Genomic DNA, 25,148 nt, shown 5'->3' on the forward strand with positions numbered 1-25,148 from the left:
TGAGAACAAGTTCTCATTTACAACTGCGACCTGACCAAGATAAGCAAAGCAGTGTGACACAAACAACAACAACACAGAGTTACACATGGAATAAACAAACATACAGTCAATAACACAATATAAAAAGTCTATATACAGTGTGTGCAAATGAGGTAAGATTTTACTGAAATATAATTTGATCTCTGAGAAATTTAGACAATTGATTGCAAATGTACCATTTTAATTGATAGGATTCATGTAATATTCATTAAATATAGTACCAAATATCTGATTTGGACCAAACTTTTTTTTTCTAGCGATGAGTTAGACATGAGGAATCCAAAGAAATTGTCAAAAGCCCCCACATGGATACACCCCACACCAATCCCATCCAACAACGACTATATAGTATCAGTTCTCTCTGACAAGTAGTATGGAGCTGCGGCACGGGAGTATTGTTTCTTCATCCTACATGATGTATTCCCAGTGATTTTTGTGATTTAAAAAAATACAAAAAATCATCCTGTTCAGATAAAGGAGTCATTGAAGTTAGGTTTATGTCCCACCCTACATCCTGAAATTACCAGGTTCTGACCACTAGATGGTGCTGTTCCAGGTTACAAAAGGACATTTTGTTTTCCTTACCCTGTATTCAGTCTATGGACAAGGTTGACAGAAATCCATGCTTTGGTTTTGTTGTCCACTGTTTCAAATGCTAACTTTCTAGCATTTGTGGCACAAATCTAATGCCAGTCAATGGTACCTATATTAGCATTTTCTCACTTTATGTCCAAATCACCCTAAAGTATAAAACAATTGATTGTGTAACTCAATGATGATTAGGATATGAAGTGTGAAAATGCTAATAAAGGCACCATTGACTTGCATTGGATTTGTGCAACAAATGCAATAAATTGAAGTGGTCAGGTAAACAAACCAAAGCATGGGTTGCTGTCATACTTTGTCCATAAACTGCTTACAGGCTAAGGAAACCAATATGTAGAAAAACATACTACCTAATAGCAGGAACATCGCCATCTAGTGGTTTGAACCGGTTATTATCAGAATGTAGGATGGGACATAAACCTAAAAACTATGACTAATTTTCATGTACAGGGGAGAAAAACGTCACCAAATTCACTGAGAATATATTACATAGAATGAAGAAACAATACGCTGATCCATACAATTTGTCAAACATAAAGAACTGTATGCTCATTGGTGTGGGGGGTCCGTGGGTGGCTTTTTGGCATTTTCTTTGCATTCCTCATGTCTTACTTATTGTTAGAAAAAAATTGGTCTAAATCGGATGTTAGTGTAACAGTTTAGCTTCCGTCCCTCTCCTCGCCCCTACCATCGACAACAGCCAGCCTCGAAGCATCGTTACCCATCGCTCCACAAAAGCCGCACCCTTGCAGAGCAAGGGGAACAACTACTTCAAGGTCTCAGAGCGAGTGATGTCACCGATTGAAATGCTATTAGCGCGCACCCCGCTAACTAGCTAGCCATTTCACATCAGTTACATTAGGTAGTATATTTATTCATTACTATAAATTAAAATGCCCAATTTGAGTGCAATCAATTAGCTTAATTTCTCAGATAAAATTATATTTAAACAAAATAATGTTGCAGGAATGATAAGATTATCTTTTTCTAATGACAGAAATGATTTTAGAACCATCTGAGATGGTGGGTGTCATGGCTTGTCGTTATGAAATGGAACGACCCTGAAACTTTAAAGGACAGGAGTGATACATTGGAGAACAGAAGCATAATGATGTTGTTGACAGTGTCATGTTAATATGCTGCCTACTTGAAGATTGACTGGAAGAGAGCTTTTTCTTTATGTTATGTTTTCAATGGATGTAGTTGTTCTTGAGGGAATCCTGGGAATGTTCTACCAGGCCTATTTTTAGTTTTATTTGTTAATATCCTGGGAAAGAAACTTGATGTTAAGGGGTCAGTTAACAACATGTTCAGTAATCCATGAAAGAAAAAGGCCAAGATAATGTGTCTGATTATGAGAATGATATGATTTTCAGTGGCTAGGATGAGTCAGTGATAACATCAGATACCTCAATGACTCAAACAGCATTGGGTTGTTGTCTGAGAAATTACAGGCTTTAATAATTTTAATCTTGGCTTTAAAACATACTGGTTGATGTTTATTGTCATGAGTCTTGTTCTGGAGGCAGAACTGAGTGATTTTTTTTACCCTCAGGCCAGCAGCAAAGTCAAAATTGGCTATATTGTAAAAATGTATGAAAACAAAAATTAGACTGTCTTAATTTAAGTCGTTAGGGTTAGCAGTGTGGTTAAGGTTAGGTTAAACATCTGAATGTATGACTTTGTGGCTGTGCTAGCTAGTGACCCCTGCAGAGCTACCTCCAGAACAAGATTCATGACCAAAAAACGCTAACCTGCTTGAAAAGTGACATATTTCAAATTGGAAGTCGGGCTGTGATGGTCTTGGAATTTGAGGTAACGGCCAGGCCATTGTACATTGGCCACAAACAACCGGTGGGGGGAGGATTGGCGCAGATCAGACTCAAAAGAAACATGGCTTTTCTCTGCTACTTCACTATTACCATTAGACTGAAATTATGAGGATATAAGCTATGCATCCTATAGGATGAATAATTAAAGGAGCTTGGCTACGTTTCATTTAGTTGTACCCCATTTTTAATAAGAGAGGAAATTGGCACCTGTTGTTATTCCTCACACATATGCTGACTTCATGAGGTAGTCACCTAGAATGCATTTCTAGGTGACTAGAATGTCCATATTATGGCAAGAACAGCTCAAATAAGCAAAGTGAAATGACAGTCCATCATTACTTTAAGACATGACGGTCAATCAATGTGGAACATTTCAAGAACTTTGAAATCGCAAAAACCAGCCAGCGCTATGATGAAACTGGCTCTCATGAGGACTGCCACAGGAAAAGATGGATGGAATATCTACATAGGCGTACAGAGACGTGTTATCAGCAACCATCACTCCTGTGTTCCAATAGCACTTTGTGTTAGCTAATCCAAGTTTATCCTTTTAAAAGGTTAATTGATCATTAGAAAACAATTTTGCAATTATGTTAGCACATCTGAAAACTGTTCTGATTTTAAAGAAGCAATTCTTTAGACTAGTTGAGTATCTGGAGCATCTGGAGCATTTGTGGGTTCGATTACAGCCTCAACAATTAGTTAGCATTGTTTTAGTTTACAATGGAGCCCCTAGTTCCACTCATTATACCTCTATCTCCTTTGTCCCACCTCCCACGCATGCATGCGGTGACCTCACCCATTATAACCAGCTTATCCAAGAGATACAATCTCTCTTATCATCAGTCAGTGCCTGGGCTTACCTCCGCGGTACCCGCACCCCACCACACCCCTGTCTGCACATTATGCCCTGAATCTATTCTACCATGCCCAGAAATCTGCTCCTTTTATTCTTTGTCCCCAAAGCAACCAGTTTTGATAGACTAGCTGTACCCCCATCCTACTCCTCTGTTCCTCGGGTGATGTGGAGGTAAACCCAGGCCCTGCGTGTCCCCAGGCACCCTCATTTGTTGACTTCTGTGATCGGAAAAACCTTGATTTCATGCATGTCAACATCAGAAGCCTCCTCCCTAAGTTTGTTTTACTCACTGCTTTAGCACACTCCGCCAACCCTGATGTTCTTGCCGTGTCTGAATCCTGGCTTAGGAATGCCACCAAAAATTCTGAGATTTCCATACCCAGCTACAACATTTTCCGTCAAGATAGAACTGCCAAAGGGGGAGGAGTATGACATAACTTTGCAGGCTTTACTTTCCAGGTCTATACCCAAACAGTTTGAACTTCTAACTTAAAAAATTCACCTCTCCAGAAATAAGTCTCTCACTGTTGCCGCCTGCTATCGACCCCCCCCCCCCCCCCCCCCCCCCCATCTAGCTTCAGAGTTCGTTCTGTTAGGAGACCTAAACTGGGATATGCTTAACACCCCGGCAGTCCTACAATCTAAGCTTGATGCCCTCAATCTCACACAAATCATCAAGGAACCCACCAGGTACAACCCTAAATCTGTAAACATGGGCACCCTCACAGACATTATCCTGACCAACTTGCCGTCCAAATACACATACGCTGTTTTCAATCAGGATCTCAGCGATCACTGCCTCATTGCCTGTATCCACTATGGGTCCGCGGTCAAATGACCATCCCTCTACACTGTCAAACGCTCCCTATAACACTTCTGCGAGCAGGCCTTTCTAATCGACCTGGCCCGGGTATCCTGGAAGGATATTGACCTCATCCCGTCGGTCGAGGATGCCTGGTCATTCTTTAAAAGTAATTTCCTCACCATCTTAGATAAGCATGCCCCGTTCAAAAAATGCAGAACTAAGAACAGATATAGCCCTTGGTTCACTCCAGACCTCACTTCCCTTGACCACCACAAAAACATCCTGTGGCGGACTGGAATAGCATCGAATAGTCTCCACGATATGCAACTGTTCAGCGAAGTCCGGAACCAATACACGCAGTCAGTCAGGAAAGCAAAGGCTAGCTTTTTCAAGCAGAAATTCGCATCCTGTAGCTCTAACTCCAAAAAGTTTTGGGACACTGTAAATTCCATGGAGAATAAGAGCACCTCCTCCCAGCTGCCCACTGCACTGAGGGTAGGTAACACGGTCACCACTGATAAATCCATGATGATCGAAAATGTCAATAAGCATTTCTCAACGGCTGGCCAAAGCCTTCCTCCTGGCTACTCCAACCCCGGCCAACAGCTCTGCCTCCCCGGCAGCTACTCGCCCAAGCCTCCCCAGCTTCTCCTTCACCCAAATCCAGACAGCAGATGTTCTGAAAGAGCAAATCAGCTGGGCTAGACAATCTGGACCCTCTCTTTCTAAAACTATCTGCCGCCATTGTTGCAACCCCTATTACCAGCCTGTTCAACCTCTCTTTCATATCGTCCGAGATCCCTAAAGATTGGAAAGCTGCCGCTGTCATCCCCCTCTTCAAAGGGTGTGACACCCTAGACCCAAACTGTTACAGACCTATATCCACCCTGCCCTGCCCTACCTATCTAAAGTCTTCGAAAGCCAAGTTAATAAACAGATCACTGACCATTTCAAATCCCACCGCACCTTCTCCGCTGTGCAATCTGATTTTTGAGCTGGTCACAGGTGCACCTCAGCCAAGTTCAAGGTACTAAACGATATCATAACCGCCATCGATAAAAGACAGTACAGGGCAGCCGTCTTCATCTACCTGACCAAGGCTTTCAACTCTGTCAGTCACCGTATTCTTATCGGCAGACTCGATAGCCTTGGTTTTTCTAATGACTGCCTCACCTGGTTCACCAACTACTTCTCAGATAGAGTTCAGTGTGTCAAATCGGAGAGCATGTTGTCCGGACCTCTGGCTGTCTCTATGGGGGTACCACAGGGTTCAATTCTCGGGCCGACTCTTTTCTCTGTATATATCAATGATGTCGCTCTTGCTGCGGGCGATTCCCTGATCCACCTCTACGCAGACGACACCATTCTGTATACATCTGGCCCTTCCTTGGACACTGTGCTAACTAACCTCCAAATGCCATACAACACTCCTTCCGTGGCCTCCAACTGCTCTTAAACGCTAGTAAAGCCAAATGCATGCTTTTCAACCGTTCGCTGCCCGCACCCACCCGCCCGACTAGCAACATCACCCTGGACGGTTCCAACCTAGAATATGTGGACAACTATAAATACCTAGGTGTCTGGCTAGACTGTAAACTCTCCTTCCAGACTCATATTAAACATCTCCAATCCAAAATCAAATCTAGAATCGGCTTTCTATTTCGCAACAAATCCTCCTTCACTCACACCTCAAAACTTACCCTAGTAAAACTGGCTATCCTACCGATCCTCGATTTCGGCGATGTCATCTACAAAATAGCTTCCAACACTCTACTCAGCATACTGGATGCAGTCTATCACAGTGCCATCCGTTTTGTTACCAAATCACCTTATACCACCCACCACTGCGACCTGTATGCTCTAGTCGGCTGGCCCTCGCTACATATTCGTCGCCAGACCCACTGGCTCCAGGTGATCTATAAGTCTATGCTAGGTAAAGCTCCTCCTTATCTCAGTTCACTGGTCATAACAACACCCACCCATAGCACACGTTCCAGCAGGTATATCTCACTGATCATCCCCAAAGCCAACACCTCGTTTGGCTGCCTTTCCTTCCAGTTCTCTGCTGCCAGCGACTGGAACGAATTGCAAAAATTGCTGAAGTTGGAGACTTATTTCCCTCACCAACTTTAAACATGTACATACTGTACATAGTCCATCTGTAAATAGCCCACCCAATCTACCTACCTCATCCCCATACTGTTTTTATTTTATGTACTTTTCTGCTCTTTTGCACACCAGTATCTCTACTTGCACATCATCATCTGCTCATTTATCACTCCAGTGTTAATCTGCTAAATTGTAATTATTTGCTCCTATGGCCTATTTATTGCCTACCTCCTCATGCCTTTTGCACACACTGTATATAGACTTTTTTCTACTGTGTCATTGACTGTTATTGTGTTATTGGCTTGTTTATTGTTTACTCCATCTGTAACTCTGTTGTTGTCTGTGTCACACTGCTTTGCTTTATCTTGGCCAGGTTGCAGTTGCAAATGAGAAATTGTTCTCAACTAGCCTACCTGGTTAAATAAAGGTGAAATAAATAAAAAACAGCCTCAACATGGCCAGAAACAAAGGACTTTCTTCTGAAACTCGTCAGTCTGTTCTTGTTCTGAGAAATGAAGGCTACTCCATGCGAGAAATTGCCAAGAAACTGAAGATCTCGTACAACTCTGTACTGGGGCGGCAGGTAGCCTAGTGGTTAGAGCATTAGACTAGTAACCAAAAGGTTGCAAGATCGAATCCCCGAGCTGACAAGTTAAAAATCTGTCCTAGGCCTTCATTGAAAATAAGAATTTATTCTTAATTTACTTGCCTAGTTAAATAAAGGTATAAAATAAAACTCCCTTCACAGAACAGCGCTAACTGTCTCTAACCAGAATAGAAAGAGGAGTGGGAGGCCCTGGTGCACAACTGAGCAAGAAGACAGGTACATTAGTGTCTAGTTTGAGAAACAGACGCCTCACAAGTCCTCAACTGGCAGCTTCATTAAATAGTACCCACAAAACACTATTCTCAACCTCAGCAGTAAAGAGATGACTCTGGGATGCATGCTGGCCTTCTTGAGTTGTGTTTGGATCCCAAAGAACATTTGTGGGATGCAGAACAAATGAAAAGATGCGGGAGGAGTGCTTGACGCCATCTGTCATGATGGAGGCAATGTGATGGTCTGGGGGTGCTTTGGGGGTGGTAAAGTGGGATAATTGTACAGGGTAAAAGGTATCTTGAAGAAGGAAGACTATCACTCCATTTTGCAACGCCATGTGGAATGCGCTTAATTAGAGGCAATTTCCTCCTACAACAGGACAATGACCCAAAGTACAGCCAGCTGGTATTCTGTCTGTAATGGAGTAGCCAGCACAGTCACTGGATCTCAACTCTATTGAGCTGTTGTGGGAGCAGCTTGTCCGTATGGTACTTAAGAAGTGCCCATCAAGCAATCCAATTTGTGGGAGGTGCTTCAGGAAGCATGGGGTGAAATCTCTTCAGATTACTTCAACAAATTGACAACTAGAATGGCAAATGTCTGCAAGGCTGTAATTGCTGCAAATGGAGGATTCTTTGACGAAAGCCAAGTTTGAAGGACACAATAATTATTTCAATAAAAAATCATTATTTATAACCTTGTCAACATCTTGACTATATTTCCTATTCATTTTGCAACTCATTTCATGTATGTTTTCATGGAAAACAAGGACATTTCTAAGTGACCCCAAACCTTTGAACTGTAGTGTATTTTGAAACTTATTTCGAGCTGTTTTAAAAACGATATACTAGGCCTATTCGAGGAGAAAAGCATCGCTCAAACCTCTTGCCTGCTGAATGAATATAACATGGACTACAAGTTTGAATGGCGAGAGCGACATGTAGCCTAGCTCTGGTGGGATGTGATTACATAGGCTAAATTGATACCTTGCTGCACTGATGCATTGCAAATGTAAAAAACAGGCCGAGAGAAATTAATGAATTGATTCACACAACGAACCCATAGACCTGTCAGCGTCAGTGGCAGTGTCAGTGGTAGTGTTCCAGGTAGATGGGTTTGATTTTTGCATCTGTTAACCAGTTTTGAATAAATAATTGACTGATTGTGACTCAATGATATTTCACAACTGGTGTGAACCTGCGTCATAAACAAGATGTGTTCTCTTATTTTTTTTCTTCCTAGTTATTTGGACAAAAATAATGGACTTGGTGAGAAAGGGCCTTTACTGAAAATGGGCCTTTTACAAGATTAAATCATGACCGGAGCGTTTGATTCTTATTAAAGAGAGAGTCCACACAGGCTACTTTGGAAAACATTCTGAATGGACATATAGGCCTATAGAGATAATCAGCAAACTCACACACGCACTCCCCAGTAAAAGGACCCGTCAATCAAAGCCACCAGAGTATGTCAGACACAAGAAAATATTTATCCTTTCCTTAAAACATATTAAAAAACCTAGGCCTACCGTTGGCTTTCTGAAAGTAGGGTATAAGATAATAGACAAGCAAAGTATAAAGGGGAAACATCTCTATGTACATTTCATCTTCATACTATCACAATCATTAAAATAGAAGCGAACACACACAACATATTCATATCCTATATATCGTTGGTTAGGCTATACATTTAATGAAAGATTCCACATCAAATTATACCATGCCAGGTTGGACAGGATTGGTGCATTGTCCATTTGACACATTAGTGCATTATAGGCTTCAGAGCCAGAACAACCTTGTCAACTGCTGTTGCATAATTAATGAATAGTCAGACATATCCACCCTTTTTTTTTTAAATACACATTTATTTAATAGTAAGCAATGAAAATGTGTGTTGTATAAAAGAAAGTCCACATATCATTTTTTTTTTTACTATAGTAAAAATGGCACTCAGGTGCCATAGCCAATAGGCTAGCACTTCTACACCCACATGCATCTAGCGGATTCGCTGCTCGAGCGTCGAACGACAGTTAGAAGAAAGAAATGTAGACCGACTAAATTAGCAAAACAATTGCTTATAATCCTTAGTAAACACTCCCGCTATTAGTTCAAGTTTATCTTCCTGAAAATGAAGTAAATACAAATAAATAAATGAATGTAGGCCTATTTAAACGTTTATTTTATTTTCTTGGCGGTCTTCATCCATAACTGTCAGTTTTTCAATTACCATCACAGCCCTAATTGAATGTGTCAACAGTTGAGTACGTAGGTGAGCTTTAGATGTATTTATTTTTTGGTCTGGAGAACTTGAGTTTTAGACTAGCCTAGCTATAGTGAATAGTCTGATTTGTACTGTGAAACATGGACAGCAGTAGCCCTGTCTCTGACTTCCAGCACTCTTAGGATGTTTGCCACTTCCCTTTTCTCCCCTGCCTGTTTCAAGTGACTTGCCGGAGCTGTGATGTAAGCAGACAACTCTGTGAATGACCTCAGTGGCCAGGATTCCAGAGCAACAGGCACCAGTGTTCCAACGTCACTGCGTTCCAATGCTGAAATAACTCTATAAAAATGCAGACTGGCTGATCCCAGTGTAACCATAAGCAAAGTAAACTACATTTTGAGTAAAGTCATTATAAAATAAAAAAATGTAATAGCCTAGGTGACATTCTCGCTTAAGTTGGTTGATGGCTGAAGAACTGTGATTCTGGGGAATAATTAGACTTTTATGCTATTTAGCCTTTTTTGTTAAATGAGTAGCTACCCCATGTTTAGCCCAGCGTTTCCCAAACTCGGTGCACGTTTTGGTTTTTGCCCGAACACTACACAGCTGAATCAAATTATCAAAACGTAAGGATTTGGGTAAAAAACAAAACGTCCACCCCTTGGGGTCCCAAGGACTGAGTTTGGCCACAGTGTAATGGGCAGAATGGCAAGGTATGGTAGAACGATTATGCCTTTTAGTTCTTGCATGTGGACTGAGCTGCCAAATTTAGTTCTATTTAGGCTGAAAGACTGGTTGTCATGGCTGCCTCTCATAGGGCACTCAGGGTCACCGTAGCAGCTGTCTACAATTTCTTCAATTAGGCTAGTAAACACTCAGAACAAGAACAATTACAATTTCCAGTTATGGGAACACATGTTGTTAAAGTAGCCTAGATTTCAGATTCTAGGCCTATGCGTTTAGTTTGTGTAACTCCATCCAATTGCCGTCCCTGAATCTCAAACAGCACCATATGGATTAGGATTAGTTAGTAAGGATTTGTGGTGCCCTGCCTAAATCCTTTGGAAAAGTGCATTAACCAGAGAAAGGGTATTGTGCATAAGCCTATTAAAGATTGACTGAAGACCGAGGAAAGGGTTTATCTGTTAGTAACTGATATTGACAGGAATATTCATCCATTCTCATATTCAATTCATCCAAACCTCATTTGAGGAAGAACGTATAGGCTTTGAAGTGAATTACTACAGTAACATCTAGCTGTAGTTTAGGCTTAACACAGATTTATTTTAGAATCCCTCTCTTCTAACAATGCATTGTTTTGTTATTTACCTACCCAACTTATCGGTTTAAACAATGGTTTAAATCAAGGGAATGAAACTGAACTCGTAAACCAATCACATTTCTGCCAGCTTGTTGTCTGTAGTTTGTCCTCAGTAATTCACATGTTGTCCAAAGAGGAGCTATTTGCCCATATGGCTTTCTGTTTTTAGACAGAGTTGTATTCCTATTCATAGAAGACCAGTGGTCGATGAACTCCCTGAGTATGAATGCAGAAAAGGGCAGGTATCTACAGATCCTCCACCCTTTCCTTCGACACAGACTAGTTGGCTGCAAGACAACATTCTGGGATTACAGGCGTTACCTGAAAACACAGGAAGTCCCCATCCTGTTTTTGATCTAATTCCAGGTCTTTGAAGGATAAGCTTAAATGTTTTTGTCTTAGTTCTGATATCAAATGAACATAGCCTACAGTAAGTTGGCCTATACCTTGGCAGCATTGCACATTTCCGAGATAAATCCACCATTTGCTTCTGAATCACCTTTTCTTTGTCCTCCATCGGTGTCAATGCAAGTGAAAACTCAAAGGTTCCGGTTTGTCACACACCACACAGAGTGCTGTCTGCGTCAATGATAGATGTCATGTGGCTATGCGGGTGTAGGTCATTAGGGTTTGACTGAGGTAAAAATGTTATGAAAGATCCCTCCCTCTATGTAAAGCTGCAACGTGAGCAGTGTTTAGGGTGAAGTGTACAAGAGAAGCGTTAGTATCCCAGGATCTACCTAATCAAACTACTGCATGGAAGCCTCAATCCTTTGCCCTGATTCATCTCACAGTTCCAAAGGTGTTTGAAACAGACAGGAGAGATGAAATGGCTCTCGACCCATTCATTCAATATAGCCTGTCGTATAAATTAATCATCCAGTCAGTTATTACATTTTGTCTTTAACAATGACTGAATAACTGTCTACCCACTTACACTCTCCATTCTGTGCATTCAATGCATTTCAATTAAAAACAACCTCCTGGTATCCTAGAACCTAAGCTGTCATATTGCTGCAATATGGATATACAATTGATATATATGATATTGGTACACCTGCTGGTCAAAAGTAGTGCATTATAAAATGTATAAGGTGCCATACTGCCACTTGGGACCTGAGGCCTGCTAAGGTTGAATCAGGGTAGCATTTGACATGTTAGTCAATTAGCAGATGCTCGTATCCAGAGCGTCTTAGTTAGTGAACTCATCTGAAGACGGCTAGGTGGGACAACCACATATCTCAGTCATACTAAAGTACATTTTTCCTCAATCAAGTAGTTATCAGCAAAGTCACTGCTAGTAGGGCCACCACACAATATGTCACAAAATACATTTCTATCTAGGTCTACATTACCGGTCAAAAGTTTTAACACCTACTCATTCAAGGGTTTTTCTTTTGATTCTACAATCAATCAATCAAATTTATTCATAATGCCCTTTTTACATCAGCCGATGTCACAAAGTGCTGTACAGAAACCCAACCTAAAACCCCAAACAGCAAGCAATGCAGATGCAGATGTAGAAGCACGGTGGCTAGGAAAAACCCCCTAGAAATACAGGAACCTAGGAAGAAACCTAGAGAGGAACCAGGCTCGGAGGGGTGGCTAGTCGTCTTGCCGGGTGGAGATTATAACAGAGCATGGCCAAGATGTTCAAACGTTCATAGATGACCAGCAGGGTCAGATAATAATAATCTCAGGGGTTGTAGAGGGTGCAACAGGTCAGCACCTCAGGAGAAAATGTCAGTTGGATTTTCAAAGCCCATCATTAGTGAAGACATCAAAACTATGAAATAACACACATGGAATCATGTAGTAACCAAAAAAAGTGTTAAACAAATCCAAATATATTTGGGATTCTTCAAATTATTTCATTGAATTGAATCAAGACTGAATCCCCGAGCTGACAAGTTAAAAATCTGTCGTTCTGCCCCTGAACAAGGCAGTGAACCCACCGTTCCTAGACCGTCATTGAAAATAAGAACGTGTTCTTAACTGACTTGCTTCGTTAAATAAAGGTAAAAAAAAATGCTGACTACCGATTTGTTATGAAAACTTGAAATCGGCCCTAATTAATCGGCCATTCCGATTAATCGGTTGACCTCTAATCCTACTACTGATGAAAGAAACTCATAGCTAAGAATACATCCACATCTTCCTTTTCCACTACTTTGTGCATGTTTTGTTGAAAAAATTACAAGCCCAGGCACTGCTAAATATTATGACATGATATAATCCGCCTGGAAACATTTCCTCTTTGTGAGTTATTTACGCTGACTGTTTCATTCTAAGCATAAAATTACTGATAATGTTTTTTCAATTACACATCACCCCTCGGTGCTCTGCAAGGCGAAGGAGGCTTGCCAAGACCGAGTGAGGCAGAAATAAATGGCTGTTGAAAATCCTGCTTAAGGGTCAGGAGTGCAGGGAAGGGTGGCTCAATTCAGTTTGTTCAGTAGCAGCAGGCAACTTGGCAACTGAAGCGCTTAAGGATATTTGGCAGTGTATTAGAGCACCATCTGATCGTATGGTAGGAGCCTGTTCAACAAGGCCAGGTGATAAGCTGCAGACAGCCGTAGAGGTTTTCTGATCAAATCAAATGTATTTATGAAGCCCATCTTACATCAGCTGATATCTCAAAGTGCTGTACAGAAACCCAGCCTAAAACCCCAAACAGCGAGCAATGCAGGTGTAGAAGCAATAGATTCATATTGAATTGGGCCTGTGGTAGTCTGCCTTGTCTCTTTCAGCTTATTCACACATGACACACCATACAGGGATGTATAAGCCTAGTGTCTACATGGAAGATTGGATCTGTCATCTTGTGACCTAATCTGTTTAGGGCCAGAGGATCCCTATCATCAAAAAATGTTTTCAGTACCCTGTCCTTGTCAAGTCACCATCCCATTTGAAATACAAATTTGTCTGAACCTCTTATTTCTTTGTCCCCTCGTCCTGCCGCGCATTACAAATTGCTGAATATAAAATTGTATTTGATTACATAATATAGTTCTAACATTTATTGGTAGACCGCTAATATGCTAGATATGAACCTCACACCATAGGAGAGAGGAGACATGGTTCATTGGTCATCTTCAACAAAGGAGAGAAATGCTCCCTGAACTGGAAGATCAGTCCTCTCTCCATTGCCAAAGTCAGTGCTGCAAAAGTTGTGCTATCTAGAAACAAGAGGAAAACACAGCTGAATAGCACCATAATGGGTTTGAAATGTGTTTTTTTTTGTGCGTGCAGAAGAGTGATGGGGAGATTAGGGGCTCGATTCAATCCGTATCGCAGAAGTTCAGCACTACAGCTTGATTACACATTTAAAGGCAATGATCCAACGTTCCCGGGAAACGCTGCATATGTCAGCTCAATCTGAAATGACCTTTACATTTCAATCGCGCTATAGCACTGAACTTCCGCGACATGGATTGAATCGAGTCCTAAGCCTACGTCTAGCATTGTATGACCAACCACCTTACAGTTGCTCGGCAGAGCGGAGGAGGAAATGGAAAGTTCCCTGTTTTCATCCGTCCCACCCCAGCTTGCTGCATGTGGCAGCCATGCTGTCATGAGGGGGTTGGGATGGGGGACAGAGGCAGGATATCCCCTCTGAAACAAAACAAGAAACTAACCTGTGCTGTTCAAAAATAAATGTTTGTCTATTTCAGGCTTTTGTCCCCCTGGTGAGTGGAAAAACACATGGGTTAGGAACTAAGGCTGCTCATGTGTTAAGAGGATGACTTCAGCTAGTTTTGTGTACCAATTGAGTTTTCTCAGACCACTTTTTATTTTTTGATTTGTTGTCCCTTCTGTGTAGGCTAGCTGTTGAATTCCAGTGGTGGGATAATCATTATACGCAACTATTTAGGGTTATTATAACAGCATCAAGCCATTTTCCCTCTCATGAAGGGAAATAATTGAACGACTCTTGGCTGGTTGTGGTGTCAAATACCATAACCCTGCAACATTGAACACTGCCAGACACAGTTCCCAAGTCGTTATAGTTCTGCCCGCCAGCTCCAGACAGAGGCTGTCTCCCAAATGGCAACCTATTTCCTTATATAGTGCATTAAATAGGGAATAGAGTGCCATTTGGCACACAGACGCCGTAGTATTTTGAGGGGAACTTTTCAAGACCTTGTCCCCATAAACTTAGTGTCCTATAAAATCAGTTTTTTTTCTGGTTTTGTTTTTCCAGGTTTATGATTTATTTAGTTGATTTCCTACTAAGTTCAGTACATCTTTGAAATCTGTTTTAATGTCTGGATTCTGTGATTCCACATATTTTATAGGGCCCTGTAAACCCCCCCTCCTTCCTCCCTTCATGGTCTGATTTATTGCCCTCTTAATGGCAAAGTGCTATTTTTAGATCAGGGGGATGTTCATGCTCTCTTATGTCCTGAGTCCAGTCCTGATTTCCGCCAGGACAGGGACAAATAAAGACGACAAAGTGGCCATTGGAAAAAGCCATTCCGGAGGCCCAATGTCATTTTTCCTGTGCTCGGGATCGGAGACACTATGTTCCCATACGTCACAGTGGCAGCTGCCAGAGCCTCCGGAAGACGAGTTATGGGACTGGAATAGTAAGTCAGTCTGTAACCGTTATCAGGCAACAACTGTCAACAGAACAGGTTGCTGTCTCTCACTAGAGATTCTCACGCTACCCCTCTGTCCCTCACTCTCTCTCTCTCTCGCTTCCATTCTATTAACTTCCTGCCACTGCTCTTATACCCATTTTTAGAGGGGTTATTTTTATGCCTGCCATTTTTATGCCTGCCATTGTCATTGCCCTGTGGTGTTGAGCATTGGGGGTGAATGCTTTCTCTCACTCATATTCCAGGTGTTGGTAGTAATGAGGTTCAAATGTGTGCTGTCCAAACCAAAGGCCATCTGAACACTTGCCATTACAGATATCTTGCTCGATTGGTTATGTCTGGGGTGAGCTCTACTAACTTGAAAAGATGATGTGATGCTTCTTTGTGCTTAGATTTTCACATCCTTTGCCAGCCTATGCAAATTGAGTGACTCTCCATGGAAACGAATTCAACGTGAATAGAACTGCTTGTAGCCTATGTGTAAGGGAAAGGGGGCTACCTAGTCAGTTGTACACCTTAATGCGTTCCACTGAAATGTGTTTTCCGCACTTAACCCAACCTCTGAATTGCGGGGGGGGGGCGGGCTCCATAATCGAAATCCACATCTTCGACGCTCGGATAACAGTGGGTTAACGGCCTTGCTCAGGGGCAGAACGACAGATATTTATTTACCTTGTCAGCTCGGGGATTCGATCCAGCAACCTTTCTGTTACTGGCCCAATGCTCTAGGCTATTAGAAAGTGATTAGCTATTAAGGTAGGTGTTTGATGATCTTTAGGCCTATACAGTGCCTTGCGAAAGTATTCGGCCCCCTTGAACTTGTATTTTTTTGTGAAGAATCAACAACAAGTGGGACACAATCATGAAGTGGAACGACATTTATTGGATATTTCAAACTTTTTTAACAAATCAAAAACTGAAAAATTGGGCTGAATCCAATCGAGAATCTGTGGAAAGAACTGAAAACTGCTGTTAACAAATGCTCTCCATCCAACCTCACTGAGCTCGAGCTGTTTTGCAAGGAGGAATGGGAAAACATTTCAGTCTCTCGATGTGCAAAACTGATAGAGACATACCCCAAGCGACTTACAGCTGTAATCGCAGCAAAAGGTGGCGCTACAAAGTATTAACTTAAGGGGGCTGAATAATTTTGCACGCCCAATTTTTCAGTTTTTGATTTGTTAAAAAAGTTTGAAATATCCAATAAATGTCGTTCCACTTCATGATTGTGTCCCACTTGTTGTTGATTCTTCACAAAAAAATACAGTTTTATATCTTTATGTTTGAAAAAGTTCGCAAAGTTCAAGGGGGCCGAATACTTTCCAGCCACGTTTCATCTTCAATGCCCTTGCTGATGGAAGGAGGTTTTCGCTCAAAATCTCACGATACATGGCCCCATTCATTCTTTCCTTTACACGGATCAGTCGTCCTGGTCCCTTTGCAGAAAAACAGCCCCAAAGCATGATGTTTCCACCCCCATGCTTCACAGTAGGTATGGTGTTCTTTGGATGCAACTCAGCATTCTTTGTCCTCCAAACACGACGTGTTGAGTTTTTACTAAAAAGTTATATTTTGGTTTCATCTGACCATATGACATTCTCCCAATCTTCTTCTGGATCATCCAAATGCTCTCTAGCAAACTTCAGACGGGCCTGGACATGTATTGGCTTAAGCAGGGGGACATGTCTGGCACTGCAGGATTTGAGTCCCTGGCGGCGTAGTGTGTTACTGATGGTAGGCTTTGTTACTTTGGTCCCAGCTCTCTGCAGGTCATTCACTAGGTCCCCCCCGTGTGGTTCTGGGATTTTTGCTCACCGTTCTTGTGATCATTTTGACCCCACGGGGTGAGATCTTGCGTGGAGCCCCAGGCCGAGGGAGATTATCAGTGATCTTGTATGTCCAATTATTTCCTAATAATTGCTCCCACAGTTGATTTCTTCAAACCAAGCTGCTTACCTATTGCAGATTCAGTCTTCCCAGCCTGGTGCAGGTCTACAATTTAGTTTCTGGTGTCCTTTGACAGCTCTTTGGTCTTGGCCATAGTGGAGTTTGGAGTGTGACTGTTTGAGGTTGTGGACAGGTGTCTTTTGTACTGATAACAAGTTCAAACAGGTGCCATTAATACAGGTAACGAGTAGAGGACAGAGGAGCCTCTTAAAGAAGAAGTTACAGGTCTGTGAGAGCCAGAAATCTTGCTTGTTTGTAGGTGACCAAATACTTATTTTCCACAATAATTTGCAAATCAATTAATAAAAAATCCCACAATGTGATTTTCTGGATTTTTTTTTTTTTTTTCATTTTGTCTGTCATAGTTGAAAATTGATGAAAATTACAGGCCTCTCTCATCTTTTTAAGTGGGAGAACTTGCACAATTGGTGGCTGACTAAATACTTTTTTGCCCCACTGTATAGGTGGGGGTGAAGTAACTGCATAGATAATAAACAAGCAGCATTGTACAGGGGCGGGGTCATTGTAATAGTCCGGTGGCCATTTGATTAATTGTTCAGTAATCTTATGGCTTGGGGGTAGAAGCTGTTAAGGAGCCTTTTGGACCTAGACTTGGTGCTCCGGTACTGCTTCCATGCGGGAGCAGAGAAAACAATCTATGATTTGGGTGACTGGAGTCTGACAATTTTATGTACTTTCCTCTCACACCGCCTATTATATAGGTCCTGGATGGCAGGAAGCTTGGCCCTTAAAGCTTAAAGCCACTTCAATTGGAAGCATTGGAGTCAACACGGGCCAGCATCCCTGTGGAATGCTTTAGTCACCTTGTAGAGGTGACGAATTAAGGCAGTTCTGGGGTTAAAAGGGTGTGCAACTAAATATTAGGAAGGTGTTCCTAATGTTTTGTCCACTCAGTGTATGTATGTATGTGTGTGTCGCTCGCTCGCTCGCTCTCTCTCTCTCGCTCGCTCTCGCTCGCTCTCTCTCTCGCTCTCTCTCGCTCTCTCTCGCTCTCTCTCGCTCTCTCTTATGAACAAAATAATAAATGCAACATGTAAGGTGTTTGTCCTATGAGCTAAAATAAAATTAATGGCGCAGCAGTCTAAGGCACTGCATCTCAGTGCTAGTGGCGTCACTTCAGACACTGGTTCGATTCCAGGCTGTATCACAACCGGCCATAATTGGGAGTCCCATAAGGCGGCGCACAATTGGCCCAGTGTCGTACGGCTTTGGCCGCGGTAGGCCGTCATTGCAAATAAGAATTTGTTCTTAACTGACTTGCCTAGTTAAATAAAGGTTAAATAAAATCCCAGAAATGTTCCATACGCACTAAAAGCTTATTTCTCTCAAATGTTGTGCACAATTATGTTTACATCCCTGTTAGTGAGCATTTCTCCTGCTGGGGACAATAAACGGCCACTCTAAAATGTGAAGTTTCGTCACACAACACAATGTCACAGATGTCTCAAGTTTTGAGGGAGCTTGCAATTGGCAGAGCTGTTGCCAGAGAATTGAATGTTAATTTCTCTACCATAAGCTGCCTCCAATGTCGTTTTAGAGAATTTGGTAGTACGTCCAACCGGCCTCACAACCTCAGACCATGTGTATGGTATTGTGTGGGCGAGCGGTTTGCTAATGTCAACAGAGAACCTCACCGCCACAATGGGGTAATGGTATGGCAGGCGCAAGCTATGGACAACGAACACAATTTATCGATGCCAATTTATATATACCAGAGGACCGTGACGAGATCCTGAGGCCCTTTGTGAGGCACATTTAATTTTTTAAGGTATCTGTGACCAATCTGCATTCCCAGTCATGTGAAAATCCATAGATTAGGGACTGATTTCTTCAGTAAAATCTTTTAAATTGTTGCATGTAGCATTTATTTTTGTGTTCAGTATATATATTTACTTAGGAACATCGCTGCTTTGGTAGCAAAGGCCATGAATAAAATATCCCAAAAATACCAAACTGTTCTCCAGCTCATTCCACCTATATACTGTATATTTGCAGTCCTGTTGTTCAAAGCTGTTTCTACAGGATAGTCTCAGACCATCACTGTCAGGGAAGGAGGGGCTGTAACACCACAGGAGTATCTGACAAAGAGGCTGCTGGGTCCTCCCCCCTCAAGTACACAGGAAGCAGTGATGAGGAAATTGTCCATCTCTTACCACTGACTCTTTAAATTCTCACATTCACACTTTGAACACATCCCTGGTGGGACTCCCCTGCTCTGCATCTTAGGCTTTTGGTTTCTCAGCACAGCAGTCAGCACTGACCTAGATGTGATGAATAATGGTGACTGTTGCTCAGCTTTGCCACCTGGTTACTGCCTTATTGCACGACACAAGCATGTGGGTCACATGGACTCCGTGCCCCGACCCTATTCCCTATATGGTGCGCTCCTTTTGACAAGGGCACATAAGGCTCTGGTCAAAAGTAGTGCACAAAGGAAATGGTGAGCCATTTGAGACAGCCATGCTTTTCTTTCTTTTAAAACTAAAGCAGTCTTGCTGTGGTGGTTTTCAAGTTGCGCTGGATCCTGCCATCCCTGCCCCTGATAGTGATGCGCACTCTAATAAGCCCTGATGACCAAGGCAAAATGAGGTGCTATGGCCTGTAGCCAGCATAGCCCCCAGTGAAACAACTCTCCCATTTCCTCTCTGATCACAGAGGACTGGGGCCCAGTTAGGGCACCGCATTTAAGAGGACCCATGCATATTTATGACACCGTGCCATTCCGTTAGAGCAGCCTCCATGTTTTCTGAGGGAAAAAAATACAATTATTTTTTATTGTTTGACATAAACGACTGTAAAAACACAAGCAAATACATTTTGCAAATCTCTTCCAAAGTATTCCCACACATAATAGAGATGTACAGTATGTGATCATATACAAATGTAAGCAAGGTTTGAAATTATTATGTTTTAGTCAAATCTGATATCTGTTTGGGCTTCTTGCGGTCAATTTGCAGTCAAAATGTTTTGTAATTACGTTCCATCCTCCTGACCATCCGCTCAACAAGAAATCTGCCAATTTTTCTTTCATTTCATTTTCAGGACCACTTCACTGTGGAATTGCCAGTGCTACACTTTTCACTCTCTACTTGATGAGCATGTATGTGGTTCTTCAGCAGCCATTGACAGACTGTCCTCATCATGCCTACTGTTATGTCCCCGGTGTTAATGGCACCCCCTCTGTGTGACGTGACAATCCATTCATTTAGTCTAAATTACTTACGAAGTCTCCTCTTCATTTTTTTCCTAACTCTCAAGTGTTGCGTTGGTTATTTGCGCCAGACAACTGAAAACCCCTCTGGAGGTTTTCTTTACACTTACATTTTAAATGTGTGATGGACTCCAGTGAATGGCAGAAGAAAAACATTTAAATTACACAATTCTTTTTTTTGTAGCACAGAGATTGCAGAAATATGTTGCTTGCTTATTTATTCTGTCTAGACTGTTGTGTTAATATTGTAAGTTACACAATGTACATTTTAATGGCACATCCAATGATTTGAGAAATCTCGCCAAGCCCTTGAGTGTTTGACGTCTATGAACAGTTCATACGAGCATCATGGGGCCGTAATGACGATAAACAGTCCTTTCTATTTTTTTAACGAGCACAAAGACCGGTCTAAAAATAATAATAACCGTAACTGTTTATACGGAAAACCACAACCTGAGGCCTACAGTATAGTAGCATCTGATTGGACAGGCCTTAAGGAAGCTTACTTATACGTCTGACACCCCACTTCCTCCCAGGAAGGCCACTATCAGCCAGTGAGCAAGATACTGAACTCGCAGACCTTCGATTTATTACTCAACTATAGTTGGAGTGGAACCTGTGGTCTACCTTTTTTATTAAAGAGATTTTCTACTCAAGGGTTTGGCGCATTACTACTACTCAAAGAAATGGTCGCTGTTGTAAGTTAAAAGATCTCACAGCTGTCAACCAACCATCAGGTTGAGCAGCCATTCGCTGGCTGTAATCTGTGTTTTTGCTCACGCAAGATTTGATCTACTGACTCATTGTTTGGATTTGATAATGAGTCTACCGAGAGAGTCTCCAGACCACAGCAGACATTTAAGTCAGAGACCTACTCAGTCTCAATTTGGCATGGATGGTTCTTACCACTGGCACCATTACAGAAAACCCTGGCTGAAGCAGCTTTCCCAGTCCACTCCAGAGAAGCCACTGGACGGTTACGACTGGAGGATTTCTGCCAGGTTGGACAGTAGAGATCACAGTGCGCTGGAACCTATCCACTTCAGGGTGTTGAGTCTCCCCGGAAGGATGACCACCTCCAGCAGTACTACTGGACCTGCGGAGCAGCACAGTGGACAGGAGAGGCTGCGGTCACTGCGCTCCCTGATTCCCTACCACAGGTCTGTATCAGAGCCAGGGGCTGGCAGCAGTACAGACAAGACTGCAGTCAGGAAGGGGCTCTCAGACGGGGAGGATCAAAATGGCCCCTTTGTCCACGGCCTGTTCTCCTCTGTATCGCGGAGGATCAGTAGGATTCTCAACATCAAGGATGAGCTTGACCCTGAGAACCAAGTGCCTGGTAGGAGAGCGCTCCATCTCTCTCTGTGCGTGCGTGTGTGCAAGAGAGTAAGAGACCTTCCTTCTGAAGGCGCATCTCATTTGAGTTTACTCTACAGTTTATTTTGAGTGGTGTGTTTTATTTATTAAGTCCAATACATGACCGAAAGTGTTTTAAAAGGGTTTGCAATTATTTTGAAATTGAAATAGCCTAACTGCTGCACCAAGTAGGGCTGCACAATTAATCAAATTCACATTGAAATCACAATGTTGACATTGTCAGTATCCATATTGCAAGCGATCCATATCTCACGCAATATTTTTGAAACGCCACCCGCTGCGCTGCGTGTAACGTCCGCTTTTATACTTTACTTATAGTTTTCTTCTCTTGCAGCTGCTTCCCACACAACTCCCGCCCCCTGTCACTCAAGCGGCGCAGTTCCTCCTCCTCTCTGTTATATCCTCTTTACAGTGCATTCGGAAAGTATTCAGACTCCTTCCCTTATTCCACATTTTATTACGTTACAGCCTTATTCTAAAATGGAGTAAATATTTTAAAAAACAAATCATCAATCGACACAATACCCCATAATAACAAAGGGAAACAGGTTTTTAGAAATGTTGGCAAATTTATAAAAAATAATCAAAATAACTTATTTACAGTTGAAGTCAGAAGTTTACATACACCTTAGCCAAATACATTTTAAACTAAGTTTTTCACAATTCCTGACATTTAATCTTAGTAAAAATTCCCTGTCTTAGGTCAGTTAGGATCACCACTTTATTTTAAGAATGTGAAATGTCAGAATAATAGTATAGAGTGGTTTATTTAAGCTTTTATTTCATCACATTGCCAGTGGGTCAGAAGTTTACATGCACTCTATTAGTATTTGGTAGCATTGCCTTTAAATTGTATAACTTGGGTCAAACGTTTCGGGTAGCCTTCCACAAGCTTCCCACAATAAGTTGGGTGAATTTTGGCCCATTCCTCCTGACAGAGCTGGTGTAACTGAGTCAGGTTTGTAGGCCTCCTTGCTCGCACATGCTTTTTTCAGTTCTGCCCACAAATGTTCTATAGGATTGAGGTCAGGGCTTTGTGATGGCCACTCCAATACCTTGACTTTGTTGTCCTTAAGCCATTTTGCCACAACTTTGGAAGTATGCTTGGGGTCATTGTCCATTTGGAAGACCCATTTGCAACCAAGCTTTAACTTCCTGACTGATGTTGCTTCAATATATCCACATCCATTTCCATCCTCATGATGCCATCTATTTTGTGAAGTGCACCAGTCCCTCCTGCAGCAAAGCGCTGCCACCCCCTGCTTCACGGTTGGGATGATGTTCTTCGGCTTGCAAGCATCCCCCTTTTTCCTCCAAACATAATAATGGTCATTATGGCCAAACAGTTCTATTTTTGTTTCATCAGACCAGAGGACATTTCTCCAAAATGTAAGATCTTTGTCCTCATGTGCAGCTGCAAACGTAGTCTGGCTTTTTAATGGAGGTTTTGGAGCAGTGGCTTCTTCCTTGCTGAGCGGCCTTTCAGGTTATGTTGATATAGGACTCGTTTTACTGTGGATATAGATACTTTTGTACCCGTTTCCTTTGCTGCTGTTCTGGGATTGATCTGCACTTTTCGCACCAAAGTTCATCTCTAGGATGAGCGGTATGACGGCTAGGATGAGCGGTATGACGGCTACGTGGTCCCATGGTGTTTATACTTGCATACTATTGTTTGTACAGATGAATGTGGTACCTTCAGACATTTGGAAATTGGTTCATCCTTGTGAGCAGACTTTTGGAGTTCTTGGCTGATTTCTTTTGATTTTCCCATGATGTCAAGCAAAGAGGAGACATTTGTGGAGTGGTTGAAGAATGAGTTTTAATGACTTCAACCTAAGTGTATGTAAACTTCCGACTTCAACTGTACATACGTATTCAGACCCTTTGCTTTGAAACTCAAAATTGAGCTCAGGTGCATCCTGTTTCCATTGATCATCCTTAATGTTTCTAAAACTTGATTGGATGCAACCTGTGGTAAAATCAATTGATTGGATATGATTTGGAAAGGCACACACCTATCTATATAAGGTCCCACAGTTGTCAGAGCAAAAACCAAGCCATGAGGTCAAAGGAATTGTCCGTAGAACTCAGAGACAGGATTGTGTTGAGGCACCGATCTAGGGAAGGGTACCAACAAATCTCTGCAGCATTGAAGTTCCCCAAGAACGCAGTGGCCTCCATCATTCTTAAATGGAAAAAGTTGGAACCACCAAGACTCTTCCTAGAGCTGGTCACCCGGCCAAACTGAGCAATCAGGGGAGAAGGGCCTTGGTCATGGAGGTGACCAAGAACCCGATGGTCACTCTGACAGAGCTCCCGAGTTCCTCTGTGGCAATGGGATAACCTTCCAGAAGAACAGCCATCTCTGCAGCACTCCACCAATCAGGCCTTTATGGTAGAGTGGCCTGGCGGAGGCCAATCCTCAGTAAAAGGCACATGACAGCCCGCTTGGAGTTTGCCAAAAGGCACCCAAAGGACACTCAGAACATGATAAACAATATGTATTCAGTCTGATGAAACCTAGATTTAACTATTTGGTCTGAATGCCAAGCGTCACGTCTGGAGGAAATATGGCACCATCTCTACCGTGAAGCATGGTGGTGGCAGCATCATGCTGTGGGGATGTTTTTCAGTGGCAGGGACTGGGAGACTAGTCAGGTTTGAGAGAAAGATGAACGGAGCAAAATATAGAGATCCTTGGTGAAAACCTGCTCCAGAGCACTCAGGACTTCAGACTGGGGTGTTGGTTCATCTTTCAACAGGACAACAACCCTAAGCACACAGCCAAGACAATGAATGTCCTTGAGTGGCCCTGCCAGAGCCTGGACTTGAACCCGATCGAACATCTCTAGAGAGATGCTTGTAGCATCATACCCAAGAATACTCGAGTCTGTATCGCTGACAAAAGGTGCTTCAACAAAGTACTGAGTAAAGGGTCTGAATACTTGTAAATGTAAATGTGATATTGTGTGTAGATTGAGTTTAAAAAAAATCAATTTTATATTAAGGCTGTAACATTGCAATGTGGAAAAGGTGAAGGGATCTCAATACTTTCCGAATGCACTGTATATACTTCTTTCACATAGGATTCACGGTATTTTGCCTGTAAAAATAACCATTGGGCACTATTTGTATGTCCACCTTACAAACAGGCCCATGTTTACCACGTTCTTGCCTGCATACGCCTTTTATACCTCACTGGCGCATGCCGGCATGACCGGGGACGAGTAGTGTGCAGATGTAGGTGGGCTTCTATTTTTAATAAACCTATGGAGAATATACACAAAAATAAATCCTTTATTAATTTGTTTAGGCAGGTCCTAAGAAACATAATAATAATAATAATAATAATAATAATAATAATAATAATAATAATA

The 25,148-nt window shown here is 42.2% G+C and overlaps 1 protein-coding gene across 10 annotated transcripts in view; it reads left to right on the forward strand.

Moving 5' to 3' along the window:
• Positions 1-25,148, forward strand: part of rasal2 (RAS protein activator like 2) — an 82,869-nt gene that overhangs the window by 2,524 nt on the left and 55,197 nt on the right. For 3 of the 10 annotated variants that reach the window (XM_021589514.2, XM_021589516.2, XM_021589515.2), the window contains exon 1: positions 20,951-21,730. The exons of 4 other annotated variants lie outside the window; for them this stretch is intronic. In XM_021589514.2, coding sequence (XP_021445189.1) covers positions 21,211-21,730 — 520 coding nt within the window. In that variant the 5' untranslated portion in view covers positions 20,951-21,210. Of the gene's footprint in view, positions 1-14,980; positions 15,201-20,949; positions 21,731-25,148 lie in introns of those variants that run through there. 3 more of the 10 variants (XM_021589519.2, XM_021589520.2, XM_021589517.2) reach the window with 2 other exon arrangements.

The sequence above is a fragment of the Oncorhynchus mykiss genome, chromosome 28 (genome assembly GCF_013265735.2).
Source record: "Oncorhynchus mykiss isolate Arlee chromosome 28, USDA_OmykA_1.1, whole genome shotgun sequence".
NCBI classification, from domain to species: domain Eukaryota; kingdom Metazoa; phylum Chordata; class Actinopteri; order Salmoniformes; family Salmonidae; genus Oncorhynchus; species Oncorhynchus mykiss.